Here is a 24,486-nt window from a genome sequence, read left to right as displayed (position 1 = left end):
TTCTCAAGAACTAGAAGGCCAAGGGTACTGATATTTGGCATGTAGCATGCTGAGATGAAGGGCTACCAAGTTTGTTCAAATGAATTACCTTGACCTTCAATCAAGGTCACAGTGGTCAAATAGGCTAAAATCTTTAAACGGCTATGTTGTATTGTACTAATAGTCAGATGACCGTTAAGGCCCATGGGCCTCTTAATTGTTACTGTTTATTGGGAAAAATACAAATTGAGAAAATTCCTTTTTTAATATCGATGAAATATTGATCATGAAGGTAAGTACAAACTCTTGTAGCATATTTTTGGGGCTGAGATGTGTGCTTACTGATGGAGAAAAGCTAGAGATCTCTTGAGAAAAGCTGCAGACAACCTGTCTATATAGACCATGAGAGACAGAGAAGTGAAGAAATGGTCTTAATAGCAAAATGGTCTTCATGCACAAATCAAATTATGTTGAGCAAGTGGTTTTTGTACAGCAATTGTAGCTAAGGTAGATTTTATTGTACATAGATTTCAAATTTTCCATAGTTCAGAAAAACGTTCTTGCGTATTACATATTTATCTGCCCTTGCAAGTAGGTATTTCATTGTGACCTCATGTATTTGTGAGAGGTGTGCCATATGTTCTAGAGAATGATTTTTACTTACCAAATGATGTCGTTTCAAATGACACCTATCTGTAAGGGAGGTAACTCTGTAAAGATGGAATACTATTAATGGGACTCAAACCCATTACCTAGAGATGAAGGACCGTGATAGGTATGTCACAGACATTTTAACAACTGTGGTAGCAGGTACCATGTGTACATGATTCTGTCTTTGCATGTATTACAGAGTTGTCCCCCTCGCAGGTAGATATCTATTGTGTCGTCATTAGTTTTTAGGCTAAAATCATGTTAAATTCTCTTAAAAATATGAAGTTGCACTCATGAAAATGTAACACGACAATCATTAACAACTTGTAAAGGGCAGTTAACTCTGTATTATATACAAATGCAAAATATTACAGGCTCAAATTATTGTTCATTTATTATCTCAATTAGAATCAAAATACCTATTGTGGTTTCATATAATAGAAATCCTGTTTAGTTAAAGAACAGTATGGTGCTTGCCGTCTCCCATTGCAGTTATGTAAATTAAAAAAAAATGCTATGCAAAAGTATGCATGTACATGTATAATGAAATGTCATGTGAAAGTTCAGACACTCTACTTAGCTCATCATGGAACACACATATTGAGAAATGGCAGATAGACTGATGCTATGTGACAGCATGTTTATTTAAATAGTAGGTTTGCATTAGCTCATGGCTTTTACCAACAGTGACAGTTATAAATAACACATGGGAATCATTAAAAGAGGTTGTTCTCTCATGTCCACCCATACATTTCAGAAGAAAAAAAAATGGAAATGTTTAAAACTGATTCAGAAAGTAATCAGATCTGTGTTTAGTTTAGAAATTATACTAGTGATCTGTCTTGTTTTTATCTACAAAGTGCTGTTATATTATCACTACTATTATAGTATAGGTAGGAAATATTTCTCAAGACACTTTGCAAAAGTGTCCTTTGGTGATTTTCTGTGTAAATGTCTTTATTGTGCTGATATTCCTAATTAAAAAAGTGATTTGATTCTGCAGTGTTATTTAAATAGTACTGTTACTATGTTAATTAGTTAGTTGGTACAAGTTATATGTGACTGAGAAAGCACATCTTGCCAGCCAAACCAGTTTCTCTTATATAGTGCTACATGTACACATTCAATTGGTTTTAAATTTCATTTTCATAATTACATCTGATATTCCACTGTATTTGCTTCTCCTTCGTTCATAAATATTTCGGGGCAGTTTCTATTTCAAGTAGGTTGCGAAACCAATTACCGCCAAATTTTTATCAGTTGTACAATTTTGACAGGATGTGCAGTGTTGTCATGGCTACCCAGAGACTTAAAATTTAAGGGGTCTTTGCAGCATTACAGTACTCGTTGGAAAACGTTATCCGTTCCAGACGCTGTGTAACATTCAGAGGGCTGTTGTTGCTTCTCCTGATTGTTATCTTTTATTAGCTACAGACAGTTTTGAGAAGAATGCATTATGCCAAGTTATGATTAATTATTTCTGCTGTCTATTACCGCTCCTATTCTTGTGTTTTTATGGCTTCAGGTTAAATAGGAATTTTCAGGAAACTAGGTGAAGATAGGAAATGAATTCCATTAGATTCTCATTTCAGTGATTGAAGTACTTCCTCAATATGTAAAATTCCTTCTATATATGAAACGTTATAGAATACTTGCTTTACTAACTCATACAGAAATGAAGAGAAATCCTTTGAAATTTTGCATTAATTTGAAAATGTAAATGTTGTGTTATTTTGTGTGTGTGTGTGTGTGTGTGTGTGTGTGTAATGTGTGGACCACAAAGTTCGAATCCCATTTGGGGCAGTTGCTAGGACATTTATAGGACATTCATTAACCTATTCAAATTAAACGAAACCAAGTTTAACTGCTTATCTTTAAATGTATCACAATATCAAAATTCTCCTCTGTTTGTATATTGGGACTGGGTGTACATTGTCCAAGCTAATGTGGATCAAATACAGTTCAACTTTAATTTCAATTTGATGTTCAGAACCTATAGCTACCATATTGCTACTCATATACATGGGGTTGGAGATGGGAGGGGTGGCCGCATGCCAGGATTTATTTCAACAATGTTAAGCTATGTACGTTTATATATGATCGGGTTGAGAAAAACATTTATAAATTAAATTAAGATTATATAAAAATTACTTTATTTCTATACATGACATGACATTTATCATTGAAATTTCTGGGTTGATCATGAATAATATAACCAGATGCAGGTGGTTATTTTTGTATGTAGATGCATTTTATAAAAGAAAGAAACCATAACAAAAATATCAGTGATCTTGATCATGAAAGTATCGTCATGCACTCTCTGTATTTGATTGTAGATTTTAGGATTCTTACAATCGATTTGGTTCCTTCAAATTGACACTGAAAGCTAAAAGAAATGTATGTCTCTTTCTAAATTGAGTAAAAGAATTGTACATGTATTTATTCTAAAATGATGAAGCTCAACTCTATATGTACAATATAACTTGTCAAATCCAGCCAGTGTCTTTTATGAATGTGTATTCCAGTGTATTTGTATGGCATTTTCCTTCATAATTTATTGTAATTATATAATCAAACCTGTTTAATCTAGAAACCTGGCTATACCGAGCAAAAGGTTCCATTGCATGTGACCTTCAATTAAAACAAAATATCGGTATCACTATCTCTCTATACTTACAAGTGCCATGGAAGATATTTTCTCAAGGGAAAACATTCTGTTTATTAATTTATTTAGTACTAGAATGGACCAAAGGGCACCAAAAAACTGACAAATTTTAACAAAATTAAAAGTTAAAATGACGAGTCTGTGATGATGTAAGTTTATTGTCTTTATCATACTATACATATGTAGCTAAATTGCATTCACTAGATGCATGGGAGGGCTCAAACTTGGCACAGAATATTTTCTAGAGTTTCTGGTTAATAAAAACAGCTGATTCATGTAATTTCCTCGATAAGCGTTTTGACTGAAGTTTGTGCTTGGGTGTATGAAAAATGATGTAAAAATAAAGAAATTTTTATTGGACGATCAGATTAGACGTTTACGGTCTACTTGAGTCAATCAGTAAGGGTAATTAGACTTTATCTGCAGTTTTCTGTTCAATCTTTTTTTTTTTCTCACAAATTGATGCATGTATTCGCTTTTTAATTCCTCTTGCTTTGAATCTCAAGTGAATCATCAGAATTTTGTTTCAATTTTGTAAATGTACATACACATTCCAAATATATTGCATTGGATGTCTGAAATTCAAGTTAAAAAAAAAACACCTAAAACTTAAGTACAATAGCCTAGGGTCTTGTAAAAAAAAAAGCCGTTTCCGGCAATAAAAGCACACTATTTCCTTGTTTACAACCAGCTATTTTTGTCAGAAATAAGTATTGGCCACCACGGGGGCCTGCGACCCCCAACCACCTATTATTAATTTTCAACCACCTATTAAAAAACTTAGCAAGAACCCTGACAACTGTGTAGGTCTTCGATATGAAATATACCTACATGTACTATAAAAAAATTTAGTAACACGTAAGATCTTCGATATGTAATATACTATTAAAATTAATGACATTTTGATTGGAAAGGATTTGATGTGCATACAAATATAAAAGCATCATATGTACATGTACATTTAAATAAAATCTTTTCTTTTGATAAAAAAACCCTCACTTTTATACCTGGTATATTGTGATACATGTATAATTATAATAAAGACAAAACAAAGTAATCATAAATCATTTTGGATTTTCTCTTTTGGCACATCTCAATTTTGTTTTAACTCATTCACTCCTGGAAATTCATAATGAACTGTTCCATCCTTTGGAATATAATAAATAGAAGAGTTCATATGTGTCTTCAGGGATGAATGAGTTCATCTCACATAATCTTTAAGGTCTTGGCTACATCTTGGTTTTCTGGGCAGTTGTTAAGCTTATGTTAAGTATGAACTATGTTTTTGTATAATATGCAAATGACCATTATTTGTGTTTTTCTCTGAGAACTCTGGCTTTTCATCACTAAAGTTTATTGCTTCTCCATGCCAAATAGCTTTGGAAGTTGTTGATATGTACAAGTCTTTTATAAGTTTTTGTAGAAAATAACTTTAACTGATATGTGTTTGTTTTATATTTAACTTTGAATCATTGACCTCTGAAATTTTAATATTGAACTGTCCCAGCTTTGGTTTTTGAGATTTCTATGAAATATAAGAATTCTTCATAGTTGTTAGAGTTATCTTATGGTTCATTTCAAATCATTCTATATAGCTATAGCTACCTGGTAATTAAATTTAGACTTCTAATTCTTCTCCACTGCGATGCTCTATGATAAGCTCCAAATGACCAATACAAGATTTATTTAACAACTCCCTGTTCAGGGTCACCACAGCAAGACCCCTGGTCTAGAATCGAAACATCTAGTTACATACTAGTAGCCAATTGGAGGCGCGACACAGTACACTGATTTGCTCACCCTATGGGGTCATGCTGATCTGACATCAAGTGACCCCAAATGGGGAGTTGCTAGATCTTGTATATTGCAGTGTATCATAGAATATCCTAGTGTAGAGGAATAACAAGTTAAATTTTAATTAGATTGATTCCAAGTTTGTACTTTGATTAATTATGGGTTAATGACATGTTTGATTTAATTAATGGCATGTTTGTTAATAAAATGTTACCTTTTGGTTACAGGTATTCACAACCTTCAGTGTTCCACAGATAATGGTGGTTGTTCTCATCTTTGTCTCATTTCACCTCAACCTCCGTACTATACCTGTGCCTGTCCGACGGGCGTCCAACTCAAGGGAGACAACAAAACCTGTGCTAATGGTTAGTACATACACTAAACCTTATGGAGAAGTCCAAACCTTATAATAAGAGTCAATGACTCTTTGTGCTGCAATATTTGAAGGAAAAAATATCAAGACAACAATTTTCATTGTTTGATATTTATTTCCATGCTCTTTGGATTGTTTTCAAGAGGAGCTAATTTTACATTACAGAAAAACAAACTGATTAAGAGTGAAGTTAATGTTTATTCTTCGATCCTTTGGATTGTTACAAAACTATTTATTCATCCATGCATGTCAGGCCTGTGCCTGAATTTTTGTGTGCTTTGCTGCAAAGCCTTTGCAATGAATTAGGAAGGAGGTCTTATAGCGTTATCATCGTCCATTCCTTTACTGACGCATCGCATAACATTCTGTCTCGAACTGTCACAACCCATTTAGATTTTAAATAGAACAGAGGTATATGGGCATATCTTAGAATTTGTTTCAGTATATCAATGGTCAAAAGTTGTAATTAGTTATAATCAAGGATGGCAGATATAATGTCCAGAAGGTGATGTTTTAGTATACCTCTATAAATTCTTGATTCATATTTGTACAGGTGCCCAACAGGTGATATTACTCGCCAGACGGACAGACCTCCGTGAGATATCCTTAGATACTCCCGACTATACTGATGTTGTTCTCCCACTGGGAAACATCCGACATGCCATCGCCATTGACTACGATCCAGTCGACGGCCATGTGTACTGGACGGATGACGAAGTGAAAGAGATCCAGAGGTCTTCGTTGGATGGAAGTGGTACGTAATGTTATATGTTAAGGGAAACCTTTGACAGCAGAATATTCTTCCACAGAATCAGAAAGGCCATGAAAATATTTAAAGATATCAAGATTTTGTCAAGAAGATAACCAAAATAAATTTTACTTCTGCTGTTTTTCCTTTTTTTTTCTTATCAATTTTCTTCAACTCAGAAGACCCTAATGAAAGAATCATGTTTCAATATCATTTGTGAACTGAATAAAATGAAAATAATAACAAAAAAAATGGTTGATCCTTACCAAACCTTGGAGCAATCTAATTCCAGTTTTGATTTATTTTTTTCACCACATTTCTGCAGAATTTTTACCCAATTTCGCTGCAGGTTTACTAAAATTTTATTTACTTTTACAAAGTTAGTTCAATATTTATCTGTTTTCAGATCAAGAGACGATTGTTAGTACTGAGGTGAACCACCCTGATGGAGTAGCCATTGACTGGATAGCCAGAAACTTATACTGGACTGACACGGGTACAGATCGTATAGAAGTCACTCGACTCAATGGCACCTCTCGTCGTGTTCTTATCTCCGAGGATTTGGATGAACCTCGGGCGATATGTCTGGATCCAATCACTGGGTACGACATTGATCTTTCATTTGGATTTAGACTTGGGTCATTTTTCTTTCTTTTGCAAATAAAATTGGAAGAGGAAGGAAATTTTCAGAGCTGTTAGCAAATATTGTCTAAATTCTACAATAGGACATATCGTCTTGCCTAAACTTAGGTTAATCAGATTATTGATTTATGATATTTCACATGGATTTAGACTGTCTCATTTTTCAGTGGAATAGGATTGGAATGACATTTGCAGAACTGTTAACAGAGGCATTGTCTAAATTCAACTGAAGGACACATCTTCTAACCTAAACCTTGGTTAATCTGATAATTTATTTATTCTTTTGAGATGTTTTATTATTTGTGAAAATTTTCATTCTCAGTTTTTAACTTTAATTTCATGGACTCTATAACTGTCATGGTTATTGTATGCAGCATTGATAACAGTTAAATGTATTTGTGGTACTTACTAGGTATATTCAATATAGAATCCATAAAAAGTAATAGATGGAGAAACTATGCATGCTATACAGAATCTTAACAAAGAGGAAATCTTTAAAGAATTTTGTTAAACAGAGACGAAAATCTTTAAAGAATGTTACAAGAGTAAAATTGATTACTGCCAAAAGTTTTTGTAAATCTTCAACAATGAATGAGAATGTATCATTTTCTGCTTTTAATCAAATACCTGATAATCTATACAGGCACATGTATTGGACTGACTGGGGAACAGTTCCTAAGATAGAGCGTGCCAACTTGGACGGGAGTAGTCGTGTTCTGTTGATCAACACGTCCCTGGGCTGGCCCAACGGGATCTCGATCGACTTCGCAGAACAGAAGATGTACTGGGGGGACGCTAAAGAAGATAAAATAGAGCTGGCAAATCTTGACGGCACTGGGCGGCGAGTTCTTGTCTCGCAACAACTACCTCATATATTTGGCTTTAGCCTTCTAGGTATGCACCACTTTTTACTAGAAATGAAACATTGATGTCAATTATTTACATTGGTATTTTTGGATAAGGTTTTTCATTGAATGAAGGTGAGAGAAATTCATTGAGCTGTGGTTCTCTAAAGTTTTGTGCAATATCTTGTTTAAAGTTTTATCAATTCAACATATTAATTTGTCAATTTCAGTTGATACGAGATGCAAGTAGTTATATAGCTACTTAATTTATTTAAGCCGCCGCCCCCCCCCTCCCCCCAAAAAAAAAAAAAAAAAAAAAAAAAAAAAAAAGTAGACAGTGTATAATGAATGAGTATTTAGTGATGTTGTTTTTCAATACAAATTTTCTAGGACAGTTAAGTTACCACTTAGCATTATACATCTACATGAACATTAGATGCTTTCTATAACCAACATGAGAATTTGCTGGTATATTTTTGCAGGAGATTACATATATTGGACAGACTGGCAGCGTAGATCTATAGAGCGTGTAAACAAGAAGACAGGACAGGACCGGGAAGTGATAGTCGACCAGCTTCCAGACATTATGGGTCTGAAGGCCATCAATGTACAAAAAATTGAAGGTAATATCAACCACGGACACATCTTCATGGCTTGTAAACTAAAATATGAACAAGGAATTATTTCAAACAAACAGGGTGTTTACTATGTCTAAACATATTACCATAAACCCTTCACCTCTAGAGTAGGAAGTTTGAATCCCATTTTACAGCTGGGTACTACGGTATTCCTCCACAATCTAAACCTGGCAGGTCCTTAAATGACCCTGGCTGTTGATAGAACTTTTAAGTAATTTATTCAAAATGATTTTAAACAGATTGTAGTCTAGTAACCAATGAGCATTTTGCCTTTTGTAAAACACCTCAAGGTTATTAATTTGAGACAAGTTTCAAGGCTAGAACTGGGTTTTGGTGTTTTTGATGATCTGACTTGAGCTCATTCTTAACTAAAATAATTACAGCTGGTAAAACAACATGAAAGTAAAGAAAAATTATTTGTTTGTAATTTCTACAAAATTAATGCTGAACAAAATTTTAATGTGACTTTTCTAAATTAATGTTCTCAAACATGTGTATATCACGAGATGAAAAACATAGTTTAAACATGTCACTAGTTTAAGAATGCTTCTTTGTGAATGAAAACTTGAATCTGATTAGCGATACATGTGTGTGATTTTCCACGCATCAGCGACCACGAGATCGAGGTCAGATGTCGTCTACTGAGGACACTAAAGGCTGTGTATAATGTAAGGGCCAGGGGGGTCATGCCCCATTGCACACGTGATGTATGTAGGGTGGCCAGTCAGCCGTGACCTGGACCCTTAATTACAAAGCCAGTGGGCACCCAGAACTCACATTAGTAACATGAACACGGGGACAACCACCATATATTTTGTACGGCCCAAAGTAATGGGACAAACGCTATGTATATGATACGTCGACCCTAAACAAACCTGAAGCAGTTTATGTCCTTCAAGGCAGTGTGTGATGACTCACCCTGGATACTGTGTCTGTATCACAGAGGAAGGAACAAACAAACTTCTATACGCGGAATTTTTACTTCATTTTTTCCCCATCTAACACTTCACAATGAGGATTAAATCTCTATTTAAAACAAGTCAGCACCATCTCTAAACTGTTTCATAGTTCCAAGTGATAGAAACTTTTTGTTAACCATTGTAAGGGTTTTGATCAAACTCCTAAGAAAAGGGTGATATCTTACATTAAGCGATAATAGGGAAGTAGATTTGAAGAGTTTTACAGTGAAACGCATTTATAACGAAAAAGCTCACAACAAATGCTTGGGTATCACATAGTACTTTTCATTCCCTGCCAAGGTTCCTATAATATTATTGTAATATGTGTATTACAAACTATGCTTAAAACAAATTAATTTTGTTGGTCCCCAGATATTTGTTATAACTTTGTTTAAGTGTATTTAAAAAAAAATGAAAAATATCATTTAACTGCTGTAATGTAAATTCAAAGCTCACAATGTATTAGTTGTACAATATGCATATAATCTATTATACTTGCGGAGCAAAAATGAAAATGAAATTAAAAAATCTTACAGACATTGAACTACTTATCCCCTTGATTGGGTACAGATCTAAACTACAATTACATGTCCCACTAAGTGACACTTAACTGGTGATATCAGCGACAGGCACAACACAGACTCTGTACCAACTCGGGTCGTGTGTACTACAGCAATAATTAGGCCATATTGGGTCACGCCTCACAGTGCCATATATGGAAGTGGTAGACTACTTCAGATCTCTTGGAGCCCCGAGGATGTGGATTGATACCGTTAACTATACTAGAAATTAATCTCCAATAAAACGTTTCCCGGTTCTGTATTTTATTAGCTCGTTTGTTGATTTAATGATTAAAAATTCTTTAAACTATTTCAAAAGAATTTCAGTACATCAAATATAACTTCATATCTTTCATGTAGAGAAAAAGAAAATTTCTAAGGAAAATGGAGATTTGGTTTTATTTTGACCTTTAAGTATTTACCAGGGCCCAGTTACATGAACATTTCTTAACTTTAATGAATTCCTTAACTTAGAATTACCCATAGAGACATATTACAGAAATTAATGAAAAAGACTTAGGCTATGGATTTAAGTTATGCTTTCCTATGGAGAATTTAAAGTTAAGGAATTCCTTAAAGTTAAAAGATGTTCATGAAACTTGGTCCAGTCCTTTGTGTGTATCTTTTTGGTTACCTATTATATTAACTGTTTATTCTTATTTTACTTCTAATGAAATTAATCCCTGTGTATATGTTGTCTTTTCAGGTACTAACCCCTGTGCAGAAAATAATGGTGGTTGCAGCCATTTGTGTTTAATGACAGCTGACCAAGGTCCAGTGTGTGCCTGTCCAATGGGTTTGGAGCTGGTCAGTAATGGTAAAACATGCATTGTACCCGAGGCATTCCTTCTGTTCACGCGCCGGCGCGACATCAAACGAATGTCCCTGGAAACCAGTCATCGCATTATGCCTGTCCCCATCCGTGGTGTCAAGGACGCATTGGCGATTGACTTTGACTTCAACGACAGTAGGATATACTGGACTGATGCCAAACTCAAGGTTAGTCAGATACTCTGTAATGTTAAATTACTGGTTTACCACTTACCAGGCTTAATCTCACCGTTTCCATAGGTAGCAGAAAAGATGACAAACTGATTCATTTATAAGGTCAAATAAATTTTATTTGTGAAAACATGTTGAATATTTGATGTCACATTATTGATAGCACCTAGAGATGCTGTGAATAAGATTTCAGGGAAAACTTTGGGGGGGGGGGAAACAGATTTTGAGAAATAGGTAGATGGCATGCATCAATTTTAATGATTAAGTCTAAAAAATGATAGTTTTTACTTGTTGATAACATAATAAAACATAACTATGTTTTCTGTACTATGTATTTCTGTGTTACAGACTATTAGTCGAGCCTTCCTCAATGGTAGCGCTCTGGAGACTATCATTGAGTATGGACTGATGTACCCTGAGGGAATGTCTGTTGACTGGGTCGCTAACAACATTTATTGGGTGGACTCGGGGACTCGTCGAATAGAGGTCGCTCGAACGGATGGTACGGCTCGTCGGGTTCTTATCTGGAGAGAGATCCACCAACCACATGCTCTAGCAGTAGATCCGGCTAATGGGTAAGTTTGAATATTATCAACATTTACAGACTTTGGAACATTGACAGACTTCAGCAAAGTGAAAAGTATTACAATTGTTTATCAGGACTATGGAAGTAAAATATCTACCCTATGAAAGATTTGATTGGAATTTATATTATAAGATTACTTTTTATGCAAGTGAGTTGTTTTTGTCTTATGATTCATTTGTAAGTTGATAAACTGTAGGAATAGATTAGATTATTTTGTTCTTTAGGTCTAGTTGAATATATGTATAATTAATTTCAAATTGTCTTCATTACTTGCAAACAGGATACCTGGTATTTCTCACATAGCTAGCCATGTAAGATAGAGTTGTCCCATGAAAGACAGCTATGTATGATAAATCTATCTTACATAGCTGTGACGTCACAATTGCCGAACAATCAAATGACGTCATATCAGCCAAAGTTGACGTCATTTTTCTACTATTTCGATTGATTTGCCGGATTTATTTACCATTTCATTTGTTTAATTTGCATTTCAAACCGTTTTACCTAAGATTTCTTGTTTATATTTATTAATATAAACCAAACTTTGATGAGCTCTTTTGAATGGCGCTCTTATTTTTAAAATCTATCAATTATTTAAGAAGTTCAGATTTTGTAACAAAATGGCTGCCTCACCTTTCGTGCAAGTAACTCGACAAGCAATGTGAGAAAATAACTCTTTCATATGTAAATTATTAAGGATAGAACTATTCCACCCTCGGGTACAGAATTTTGGGTCAGAAATCTCGGCAAGCCTCGGTTCTGACCCAAAATTCTGTACCCTCGTGTGGAATAGTTCTATCCTACATATGTACATATGAAAGAGTCATATAATCCTGATATCTATTATTTTTGTTGACTTGACTGAAAGTATGTAAGAGACTTTTTGTTGGTAGAAAATACATATTTCCAGTTATGTGATATCATACATTCTCCTGTGTAAAACTGATCACATTTTAAGCTAATTTAATGCTTGTGTTTCTGTGTTAAAGTATGATTTACTGGACGGACTGGGTGGAGCCTCATCGACTAGAGAGAGCAGCACTAGATGGTTCACAAAGGACTACACTCAATAGCAACTTTGGCAAAGTAAACGGCCTCACCATTGACTACGGAGACAAGCGCCTGTACTGGGCAGACCTGGACTCCAGGTCTATCGAGTCAGCTGACATGGACGGTAAGCTTGGGACTTTCTTTTGAGTGTTTAATTTGAGATTGTAAATCAGGCAAAAATCCTCCCCTCCCACACACATAAAAATAAATCATTTTGAAAAATCTTCAATTTTTCAGATAGGATAAATATTTGGTAGATTCTCAAAACTTTGGGCAACTTTTATATGTAGCGGTAGCTCTAATTATTTTGTTGGAAAATCAATTCCAATTTGAAAGAAATGCTACAACGATTGATCATATACAAAATTATTTCACCTGTATTACAAATATGACAAAATTAAATGTGTGCAGTTTTTCATCACTTTCAATTCTGTTTAATTTTCTGTAATCTTGTTTTGTCTATTCATCTCTAAGCCAATTCCTGTGGTATATAAACATCTAAGTTGATAGGATTATTGTAATGCTGGCATTTACTAATGATCAGGTCACAAAAAAATTAATATTCCTTAATTCAAAATTTTCAATAGACAAGCATAAGAAATGAAATTAAATATGTCCATTTTCTTAAATTCTTTCATATAGGAAAACAAGGAATCTTCCTGTTTCAAAAAACCTAGGAGTCTCCTATATTCTATGTCTAAATGTAATATTTTTCTGGCTTTTAATTGCAGGCACGAACCAAGTGACAATTGTGAATGATCATGTTCCCCAGCCTATGGGCCTCACACTGTATCTAGACTTTGTGTTCTGGGCCGACTACCAGCAGAAGACTATTGAGAGGGCTAACAAGTCCTCGGGAACAAACCGTACTACCATACACTACAACATGGAAAATGTTGTTGATCTGCTTGTATTCCATGCCTCTCGTCAGTCAGGTAATGAAGTTTTGAGGAATACATCAGTTTTGAGATAATGGAATACTGTCTTTTGAATATGATTAGTCCCTACCTCAGGTGTTTGTGGTGCCACGCCCTACCTCAGGTGTTAGTGGTGCCACGCAGTCCCATCAAAATATGACATCACAGTCATCAGAAGGTGGGACTAATAATACTTGAACCACAAAATTTTATGATATCAGAACTGGTAGTCCTTTGTATCCCATCTGATCATGAATGCAAACTTGTATGGCTAATGCAGAACACCCAAGTTTACACATCTTATTCATAGGTCGTGTTTGTGGTGGCAGTTTGCTTGAAAAATATATTTTTTTTAAGACTAAAAAAAAAGATACTTCAGACTTTGAAAAGATAAAATAGCTTACGAAAGTTAAATATTTTAAAACCATTGATGAAACATCTAAATGTTTTTACTTTGAAACTTTCCAGGAACAAACAGTTGTAAGAATAATGGAGGATGTTCTCACTTGTGTCTGGTGAGGCCGGGCACTGAGCCAGGGGAGGTAACTCACCAGTGTGCTTGTCCAACTCACTTTGCACTGAACAATGATCAGAAAACCTGTGTTGGTGAGTATAGCTACATGCATAAAACCTGTTCTTTTATCATATAAATGCCTTTAATATGGTTAACAGAGTTAGCATATACAATATATTTAGCAATTTTGATCCAAATATCACAAAATTAAACTCTTTCAACATGTCTTGAAACACAAGCAATTATATAAGATAATCTAATTGTGTAGTAAATATGTTTTCGACCTCTTAATATCTCCTTGTAACGCCAAAAATTGGGCATGAGTACAATTTTACTTTGTTTATTATCAAATTTACCAAATAAAAATTCATTTATGAAAGAATTCCTGATTGTCTTATATTGTTAAAGGGAATCAAATAGATTGTCATAAATTGTGTCAGGAAATCAAATAATGTATCTACAGTTGTTAAATCAGCTTCACTTCTCTGCCACAGCTCCCGAGTCCTTCCTGTTGTTCAGCCAGAAGAATGTAATCAGTCGCCTGGTGATCAGTGATAGTGACCTTGACCCCGACTCTCCTGATGTTGTCCTGCCAATTCCTGGACTGAAAAATGTCCGTGGCTTGGCGTACGATCCCACTGACCGCTATATCTACTGGATCGAGGGTCGCCAGTGGTCAATCAAGAAAGCTAAAGATAATGGCACTCAGGTAACCGGCAGCTCTATTGCACTTTGATATTTTAATGTTTTGTGTTCATTTGAGAACTTTAAAAGAAAAACTAGGCTTTACATCTTTTACCTAAAATTATACACGATCCGAAGAAGAAATGATTGATTTTGATGTGTTAATATAGAATACAAGTCTTTATTTGCAAGAAATGCCTATAGAATGCTTAAATAAAGCCGGTGGTACAAGTTTTGATTAAAGAGAGATAACTCTTGAAAACAAAAAATATTTTTAAAAACGTTATAATCTCACCTCTCAGTTTTTCTAGCCATACAGAATTATGTTTGGCTGCTCTATGAGATTTTCATCAACAGAAAAAAATGACTTATATCAAAATACTTACAATGTCATTTTTCTGTACAATATGATTTTATACATTGTATTGTATTTTATGTTTTCCATTGTTTTCTGGTCTGGTAAATGTCCACTTTTCCATTTCAGGCTATTGTAGTTGTATCAAACCAGCAGGCAATGTACCGTCCATTTGACATTGCTATAGACCCATACTCTCAGACCATATTCTGGACATGCTCCATCACAAACAAGATTAACGTCACACGTTTCGACGGTTCCTCTATCGGCGTTGTCATTGCTAGTGATGAGAAACACAATATTAAACCGCGCTACATTGTCCTTAATCCACAAAAAGGGTTTGTATGAAATTTGAAAACCTCAAAATTTCTTTGCTTATGAAGTCAGGTTTATCTTTAATTAGAAATAATTTATTTAAAAAAAAGGTTCAATAAGGATAACTTTTTGTTAGAAACTGAATATTTTCTTTCTGTATTGGTAACATTGGTGTACAGAATACAAATAAGGTGAAGAAATAAAAAAAAAATTACAATCTGCAAAAGGAACTGATGTACAGTAGACCGGTGATAATCTGAACAGCATTAGCACACAAAAACTCTCAATCAAGATGGAAATATCAGGAAGTAGACTTGATTATTGTGTTAGCACACAGAATCCAGCTGTTCACAAAATTTGCAATACGTACAGTTTTAGCTGTGGTCGGATTATCAAGGGCCCATTGTATATATTCGAAATTCTAGTAAACTTAGGTCCAAAGTAAATGTAAGTTAAAAAGTTTGGTTGGATTTTAGTAACATTGTATTTGCATCATAAAGCAATACAAATAATATAAAGATATTAAATGATAAAAAAAGTTTGGTTGGATATTAATAGTAACATCTTATAAAATTTATATTTGCGTCATAAAGAAATGCAACTAATATTAAGGATTCTTGGTCTTTATTCACAAAATGTTTACTTTAAAAAATCATAAATTCAGTCGTTCAAAAAATCCTTATGATATTTTGTAATTTACAGGTACATGTACTGGACAAATCTAGTAGGACAGCCTTCAATAGAGCGATCAGCTCTAGATGGCACAGAGCGAGTATCGTTATTCCACACCAACTTGGGAAAACCAGGCCCTCTAGCTATTGATGTTGAAGGAGGTCGTCTTTACTGGGCTGACTCCAGCCTCAACCGAATCGAAAGTTCAGACTTAGATGGAGGAGACAGGAATGTGCTAGTCGATGAAAAGATTCAAAATCTGAAAGGGATGGCTGTTTTTGGAAATTTCTTATACTGGATTGATAAAGAGCAGCGTGCTATTATCCGTGCTAACAAGTTAGATGGTAAAAATCGTACGTATATTCAAGGTCGCCTGGAAAGTCTAAGTGACCTTGCTGTGGCGCAGTACCTACAACTGGTCGATATTGACCAGCATCCGTGTGCTGTTAGCAACCACAAATGTTCCCACATATGTGTCGCGCAGGGAGATAACACCGCACGATGTTCATGTCCCATCGATCTTGTTTTAAAGGCAGACGGTCACACGTGTGCTGATCCCCCCACATGTTCGCCAGAGCAATTTACGTGTAAAAGTGGAGACATCAACTGTATCCCTCGTGTGTGGCGTTGTGATGGGCAGGGTGAGTGTGGCGACGATTCTGACGAGGAGAATTGCCCTTTGTGTGATGATTCGCAGATAAAATGTGGGGATGGGAAATGTATTGATAGCAATTTGGTTTGTGATGGAGTGAAGCAATGCGAGGATGGCTTTGATGAGGAGTCGTGCTGCGACCCAGACGACCCATCATGTAAGGACGATGATGTGATTGATGATTCCGAGTGTCTTCACAATTCTCAGATGGAGCCATGCGAGCGGACGGCAACCAACAAACCCGCCACTCCGCCCGATGCTCACATTACCGTGATAATTATAGTTGGTATCTTCTCTCTCGTACTTATTGTTGGAGTCGTATTTGCATGCCGCAGAAAATCGCAGGGAATGAATAATTATTATGATAGAGACATGATCATGCTCACCAAGCCTCTTAACACACAAATAGATCAGACTCCTCCGAATACACTGCCTAAGAGGAATAACAAGAATGGTGCTTTGCCTTCATCTGTGTCTGGGAGTACAGCCCAGTACGACAGAAATCATGTAACTGGCGCGTCGTCCAGTAGTTCTACAGTGACTCACTACCCTAAAGAGACGCTGAATCCCCCACCTAGTCCAGTGACGGACCGTTCCGTGTGTTTTGGGGAGTTTAACGGCTACTCCTCCAATAGTCCGTCTACAGTGCGGTCTTATAAACCCTATAAACTACCGCGGCATATTCCCCCGCCGCCCACTACCCCTTGTAGTACAGACGTTTGTGAAGAAAGTGAACCCTACCCTCCTAAAAGATACTACAAGATGAGTCGGTCCATAGAACTCTACAACGACTACGACCCCTATCCCCCACCCCCCACACCTCGTAGTCATTATTTCTCGGACGATATGATGAGTTGTCCCCCCTCACCATCGACAGAGAGAAGTTACTTTAACCCATATCCCCCACCCCCCTCACCTGTGGGGAACTCAGACTGCTAGCCAAACTTGTGAGAGTGGGATAGGATGCGTGTATAAAATGTAAGAGGTTGTGTAGAAAGGAAGAAAAGTGCTAATATTTATGTATGAGTGGATTATAGTGATTTGGAGGAACGTATGTGCTGATTTCTTTTTAAATTTATATATAATATATATAAATATTATGTATTTGTATAGGAGATGAGTTGTACTTTGCAATATAATTATGATATCTCAGCATTAAACAACACTGTCGTTTGTAAACAAATGGTATGTGTGGTTGTGAATGGGCCGTATTGTGAGGGGATCAGTCACTGTTTTTGACCTTGCATCTTCTTTTACCTAAAATGTGGTTGTTGAATCATACTATAAATGGCATATACACCTCTGTTTATTTGTTACTATGCATGTAATGTGAGCTATCTTTCACTCCTGAACCTCATCTACAATCATCATATAACGGCCAACTTGCTGACTGACCCCCTGTACAATATCACGGTGTTTGACATTGAATCTGCCATCATTTACATAATAAGATTTGTTACATTTCATTTTACATTATATGTGTATTCATCCAGTCATTTAAAACATGGTCTTATCACAGTTTATTTCAATTTGTGATAGTCAGTGATCAAAATAAACCTATATGGCAGATTGAATGTTGAAATTAAGAAAATGTGTGTGATAGAATCCATCTTTTGATGGGATAACCAAGATGTTACCTATCTTTTGATTGGATGGTCAATGTGTCGTCCATCTTTTGATTGGGTGATATTTTGTGTTATCCTTCTTTTGATTGGATAATCAATGTGTTATATCCATCTTTTAATGGGTAACCAATGTTTGATCCTTTTGATTGGATGACCATTTGTTATCCATCTTTTGATTGGGTACAATATTTTGCTATTGATCCTTTGATAGGATAATGATCATAATCAATATGTGTTGGTTGCTTGGCAGTGAAGCGTCCCCGCGGTAACCAGACAAGTGCTCAATAGGAACTTTTTATATAGAATGTTAATGTATAAACTGGCTGGGACTGCTTTTCTGCTTATCACCAGTTCATTTCTGTTTTGCAAATTTTCCTTTCATATAGCATTATGCCAAAGTGATTTTTTAAACATTGAATTTTGTGTTCATTTGAATGACTTATTATATATTGAGAATTTTCATCTAGGTTTGCAACAAACCTGTTCTCAGGATCTTATGCTATTTCCAGAATGTCAACTTGGCCAGTTCATGATCAATGTTATTGAAAAGGGGAAAAGTGGAGTTTGCTCTTTCATATTATGTCATAGGTTTTGAAGTTTATAAAGCACCAAGAGAAGAAAATGTCATTTGAGTATAAGTTCAAATTTTTTCTCATTGATATATCTTGATTGTGATGTTGAAAGATTTGAAGAAGTAATTTACTTTTAAATATATTAAAGAAGATAACAGAAGGATTTCTTAATTTGTTTAAATATCTGTAATTAAGTTCTTATTATTTTTTATGGAACTTGTAGGTACAATTGTTAAAAGGCAGTAAGACTTTTCAGATATTCAATTTTATTAATAATATTTGTTTATATATATGATGACCTTTTGATTGACCTTGAAAATTAACTGTGCCAAGCTGGAAATAGCCTAAGTGATGAGAAGAGGTTTGTGATATTTTAGGTTTGAGTGACCTTGAGACACAAGGTTGTGTTCAGAAAGCTTGCTATGTTGGACTTCTACCTCTGTCTGTTAGTCTTAGGCATTATACAGAAAGCAAGCAGCTTTTGAACACGACTCTTTACGGTGAATAATTCTACTTAATGGCATTGGTATACCCTTCTTCCACCCTCACAAACTATAATGTGGACTAGTCCAGTAAATTGTAAAGCGTCCACCCTCACAAACTATAATGTGGACTGGTCCAGTAAGTCTAGATATCGATCTTATGCATCCACCCAAATACAAACCATAATGTAGCTTACACATTATGAACTGTATTGAGGACTCGCTTTGTAATCCTTTAACTTTTAAAATTTGATTTAATGTTTTCAAACACAGAAGTAGACAGAGCACTGCTTTTAATATGTTTAGTTGATGTTATTGTCTTCCATTTTGACTGCACATTTTGTATAATTTGAATCAGGGCAGAGAAAGGGGGAAAAACACAAGTCTTATCATGATTGAAGTACATATATGTATACTTATACATGTACATGTGAACAGCAGATATTGGGTAGTAAATATTGCTTAAGATTTGACTATTTAATAAACTTATTACGATATACTTAATTATCATTGCTGGTTTATATTTAGGTACGGTATATAAGAAATAGTATCTAAAGTGTTACCAGTGTTTCAGCATGTATATTGTATTTGTAAAACCAGAACATCATAATATTTCCTTTTCAAGATAATATGCGCATAATGCACAATGTTTAAAGCTGAGATTTGACTTTTCAGTTGTAACCTGTTTGGATAAATATATAGCTAAACAAATAACTGCTATACCTTTACTCATAAATCCATTAAATTTTCTCAGCTAAGTGGTTCCATTTCTTGTTAAACTTCAATGGGCATGATTATGTAAATCTTTTAAAATAAACCTATAAATAAATGATTGGATTTTAAGAGGGGGTCTTATTACCGAATGTAGGCCTAAAATTTTCTTAGCCCAGAAGTAAATTTTCAGCAAACAAGAATGAAGAAGTACATGACTTACACTGCATAGTAGATTAATACGGAATAAAATTATTCTTTAAAAAAGAGGGAAACTTACTTTGATTTTAAAGTATAGGTTTTTTTAATTCTATATATAAAGAACCTAAACGAACAGCTACACGTGTAATTAGGAAAAATGATAAGCAAATCATTGTGGAGATTTATATTAGTATGAGTCTAATGTTTTCTAAAGGGGGGGGGATGCATTTGATGGATTAGTCCAACCTGGTTTGAGAGGGTGTTGAAGTATTCAAAGGGTATAGCTATTGTTTTAAAAGTATGAAATCCTAATGCGAATGTTTTTTATGGTTAATTAGCAGGATAGATTAACCTCACCTGTATATATAAAATGTTAAAATGTACAGTGGCCAGGTAGAATTTGTGTATTTTTTGTAATCCTGTAGAGAGTTGTCTTATATATATTTATGTTGATGTACAGATAATGATTGTTGTAATAACCACGAAAATAGAATCTGGGTGATACTATTGTCGATAGGTTCAAGAAATATTTTTCATGAATATTCAGCATTAACAAATCTCTTGGACGTATACTTATCTATAGAACAAAACCACAATATTTTTTACATCTACATGCATGTTAGCACCAAAACGGAAGAATTGAAAAAAAAAATCTGTTTTAAAATTATTTTTTATCGCTTTTTACACAATAACTTAGTTTAAAATATTTCTGGACAAAGCTGATATTCCTTTTAATGATTCCTTGGCCTACAGATGAATAAAAGCGTGTATGTAGATTTGAGAGTACATGTGTATATATTGTACAACCTGCGTACTTACAGTGTATGTAGACTACTGTTATAGCTCTGCTGCCGAATTGTGTAAATATTGTCTACAGCGTCAGAGATAGATCAAAGAAACCATGAGACGGGGGGTATATGTCGAAACCATGAGACGGGGGGTATATATCATGATGTCCTGAGCTAGCCGGCGCCCAAGCTGCTCCGTACTGCTGCTACTATTGATGTTTAAGACCATTTGTTTATACATGTATGTGTTGCTTCTTGTGTTTGTTTTTGTGTATGTAGCTTCCATCCTGAATTACACTTACAAGGTGCTGAGGATTTATTGTAGATCCACATTTTGTCCGTTTCCACATTACCAGCCAAACTATTGTTTTAGCTTTGTCATTGTTTTCTCTTAAAAACAATGTGGATGATTTGTGATATCAACAGTTAATTATAATCACTCATCCTCAACACTCCAGTGGTTACTATCACTGTCATTATATCCACCCTTGGACTATGTCATAGTTAAACAGAAGGCATTTCAGGAGAATAAAAAAAAACTGGCCGACTACAGACTTACAGAGACTTCCTTTAAAGATTACAGAGATTACAGTCGTACAGCTTAATTTAATTCAAAACAGTACATTGTACCATTATTTCATATACATTTGGTGTACATCAATGGATCAAACTGCCTGTCTCATCTGTTCTGGTACATAAAGCCTTCAATTTAACTATGACATAGGTGTGGATATAGCGACAGTGATAGTAACCCCTGGAATATTGATAATGCAGTTAATGAAATTCCATTATTGAGTCAGTTGTTTAAATTTATTATTATTTTTTCATTGGTTAATTGGTTCATGAGTAAAACAATTGTATAATTTTATAAGCAATAATTAATGATCAAAAGCTACAAGAACTAAAATAACTTTGAAATATGAGAATTTACAGGATCAGTGTACTTTACAGATCCAAAGCTTGTTTTTGTATTGCTGATAGAACTGATCATATCATATAGAGTAGAAAGCATAAACTTCAAATCATTTGGTTGTTTTTTAACTTGAAAAGTTTATTATTAAAGATATTTCTGAGGTATTTTTACTGTAAAATCATTAATTCTGGAAGAAAGTAATGTACAATTATGAACATCATTAGATTCATTTATCTGGCATCAAAGGCAACTAAAGTAGAAAGTTCCTCTTATATTTAAAAAAAAAATGCTAAAAATTCCTGTCTGTGATGAAAACCTGTAGTAGACACGAATCTGAACAATACTTTCACAGCTACTAATTAATGAAGTAGATTTTCTCTTTAACTGTCCAACAACGAGAAGTAGTGTCTATGTTATTCATCTGTGTTATTCTTGTTTTTATTTTTAATGATAGTTTTAGAAACTTTGTAAAAAAAAAAGAACAACAGTGCTTTTTAATTGTAGTTGTTTTAGATTTCAATCTTTCATGCATGGAAAAGATTTTAATTCTTGAGAAGAACTCAAACAACTTGTTGAATTTTTTTATTGTTTTAGTTTATTGCATGCTGATTTTTAAAGAAAATCTTTTAAAAAGATGGTTGTGTATGTATTTACAACACATGATTGTGATATCCAAACAAGTGCTGATTTTTTCGTTCTTGTTTGAGTAGAAATATGACAAATTTAGAAATACAAAAATGGTTTACCTATACCCCAATCAGTAAGAAATGATGGGAAAGGAATACTTGTGAATTTTTAAAGAAAATTAATTTCTTAAAATATCTTTAAAGATATTTAATAATGCATGTTTCAAACGGTGAGAAAAATTTACTTGACACTATTTTGTTTTAGATGTTTTACAAAATCTTTACCTTTAAGAGGTAATGAAGACTATATATGGTTTGAAAAGTTCTGAAACTGTTCTTATATAACATAATTTGTATTATGAAAGGCAACACTGCTATACATTACAGTGCTAGAATTAACGGGTATATCGATGATGTTGAAATCATTCATTTTTATGTTGGTTTACTCACCAAAGAAATGGACAGGTTGCCTATTTAATGCGTATATATATATTTATTCATTTTCCTTTTGATGTGATTTATATATCCCATGATTACTTTCTGTAAATGTACCGAGTGGAAATATTAACTCATTTACCCCTGAAGACACATTTGAACCCTTTTATTTCAAAAGCTGGAATAGTCCATTGTAAAATTTCGGGGGTGAAACCAAATCTGAATTAATAAATCTTAACTTATTTACCCCTGAAACCTCATTTGAACTTTTCTATTTAAAAAACTGGAACAGTCGATAGTGGAGTTCCAGGGATGAATGATTTAAGATATACAACCATCTGTACTGGTACATTTACTAGAAGTATTTTATATATAGATAACATTGAAAATTGGATACTTACTTTTCATAAATAGGATACATGCATACATTATTGTTCTGTGTACTAAGTACATGTCAAAAGATCAAAAATCAAAATTAGTTATTTTTTTGCAGCTTTTGTTTCTCGTTTCTATGGTGATTATCCCACTACAAGGCCAGTACAGATACATGTAACCCTCTTCCTGCTGTTGTGTTAGTTCTCCCCACTCCCTCCAGTAAGTGGATGTTATGTTAGTGCTCCTCACCCCCTCCAATAAGTGGAGAGTGTGTTAGTTGGCTTTACCTCCCTCCAGAGGTTTTTGTAGCCATTGGTAGCATGCAATGCTTATTTTCTGTGCCTTATTTGTGCTATATAAACCCCTTCATTGTCCAATATGAAAGTACAGGTATTCTTAAAGGCTATTATAGGATAAGAGCCATAATGTATAATGATAAATTGAAATAATAAAATAAAAAATACTAAAATATATCTCTTCTTTATGTTCTTTCTTTCTACTGTAACTCTATAGCTGATAATTTTTGGAGGGACGATATTTTCAGGATGATATGATTAAAAAATTGATCCATGAAATTTTGAGAAATGGTTCAACCATTGAATCCCCGAAGGATAAATTGTGAAAATTCAAAATCGCAAAAATTTGATTATACATATATTTGTTGTTGTTGCTGAAATCGCGAAAATTTTGACCCCCGTAAAAAATCTGCTATACGGTATATACAATAGGTAACAGTGTCTTATTAAGATAAAACAGTATCTAGATTATTTTACTGAGATGGAGTAAATTCAAAATCTACCGCAACGTATTCGTTTCCGGGTACGAGTCTGAAGTTGCCTCCCTTTATACACTAGATTCTGATTTCAAATCCTTTGTTCAACAATACACTGTTCAGATAATTTCGTATGCATATACCGAAGGAGTTTAACGTTCTGTCAATGATACATAGCATAATTATATATGTAAATATCCCCTATATACTATATAAAAACACTACATGGGGTATATATTATCATATTTATGCTATATATATTATTGACAGAACGTCAAACTTCATACTATAAACATATATATAAAGATTGGAAACTCATTGTTTGTCTTTGCTGACGGCAGAGGGACAAGCATTTTAATTGTCCGGTATGATTTTAAAGTGTATT

The 24,486-nt window shown here is 34.3% G+C and overlaps 1 protein-coding gene across 1 annotated transcript in view; it reads left to right on the top strand.

Annotated features, from left to right (window-relative positions):
• Nucleotides 1–23,802, top strand: part of LOC138330317 (low-density lipoprotein receptor-related protein 6-like) — a 35,620-nt gene extending 11,818 nt beyond the window's left edge. Inside the window, exons 4-16 of the mRNA XM_069277822.1 lie at nt 5,317–5,454; nt 6,016–6,216; nt 6,617–6,812; nt 7,496–7,746; nt 8,180–8,320; nt 10,561–10,853; nt 11,205–11,431; nt 12,432–12,616; nt 13,224–13,427; nt 13,878–14,015; nt 14,418–14,632; nt 15,092–15,300; nt 15,980–23,802. Of these exons, the coding sequence (XP_069133923.1) occupies nt 5,317–5,454; nt 6,016–6,216; nt 6,617–6,812; nt 7,496–7,746; nt 8,180–8,320; nt 10,561–10,853; nt 11,205–11,431; nt 12,432–12,616; nt 13,224–13,427; nt 13,878–14,015; nt 14,418–14,632; nt 15,092–15,300; nt 15,980–17,540 (3,959 nt within the window). The 3' untranslated portion in view covers nt 17,541–23,802. The remainder of the gene's footprint in view (nt 1–5,316; nt 5,455–6,015; nt 6,217–6,616; nt 6,813–7,495; nt 7,747–8,179; nt 8,321–10,560; nt 10,854–11,204; nt 11,432–12,431; nt 12,617–13,223; nt 13,428–13,877; nt 14,016–14,417; nt 14,633–15,091; nt 15,301–15,979) is intronic.
• Nucleotides 23,803–24,486: the final 684 nt, after the last annotated feature.

This window comes from Argopecten irradians, chromosome 8, assembly GCF_041381155.1.
Source record: "Argopecten irradians isolate NY chromosome 8, Ai_NY, whole genome shotgun sequence".
Classification (NCBI taxonomy): Eukaryota; Metazoa; Mollusca; class Bivalvia; order Pectinida; family Pectinidae; genus Argopecten; species Argopecten irradians.
The sequence above is the reverse complement of the archived record's forward strand: the minus strand, read 5'-3'. Positions and strand labels throughout refer to the sequence as shown.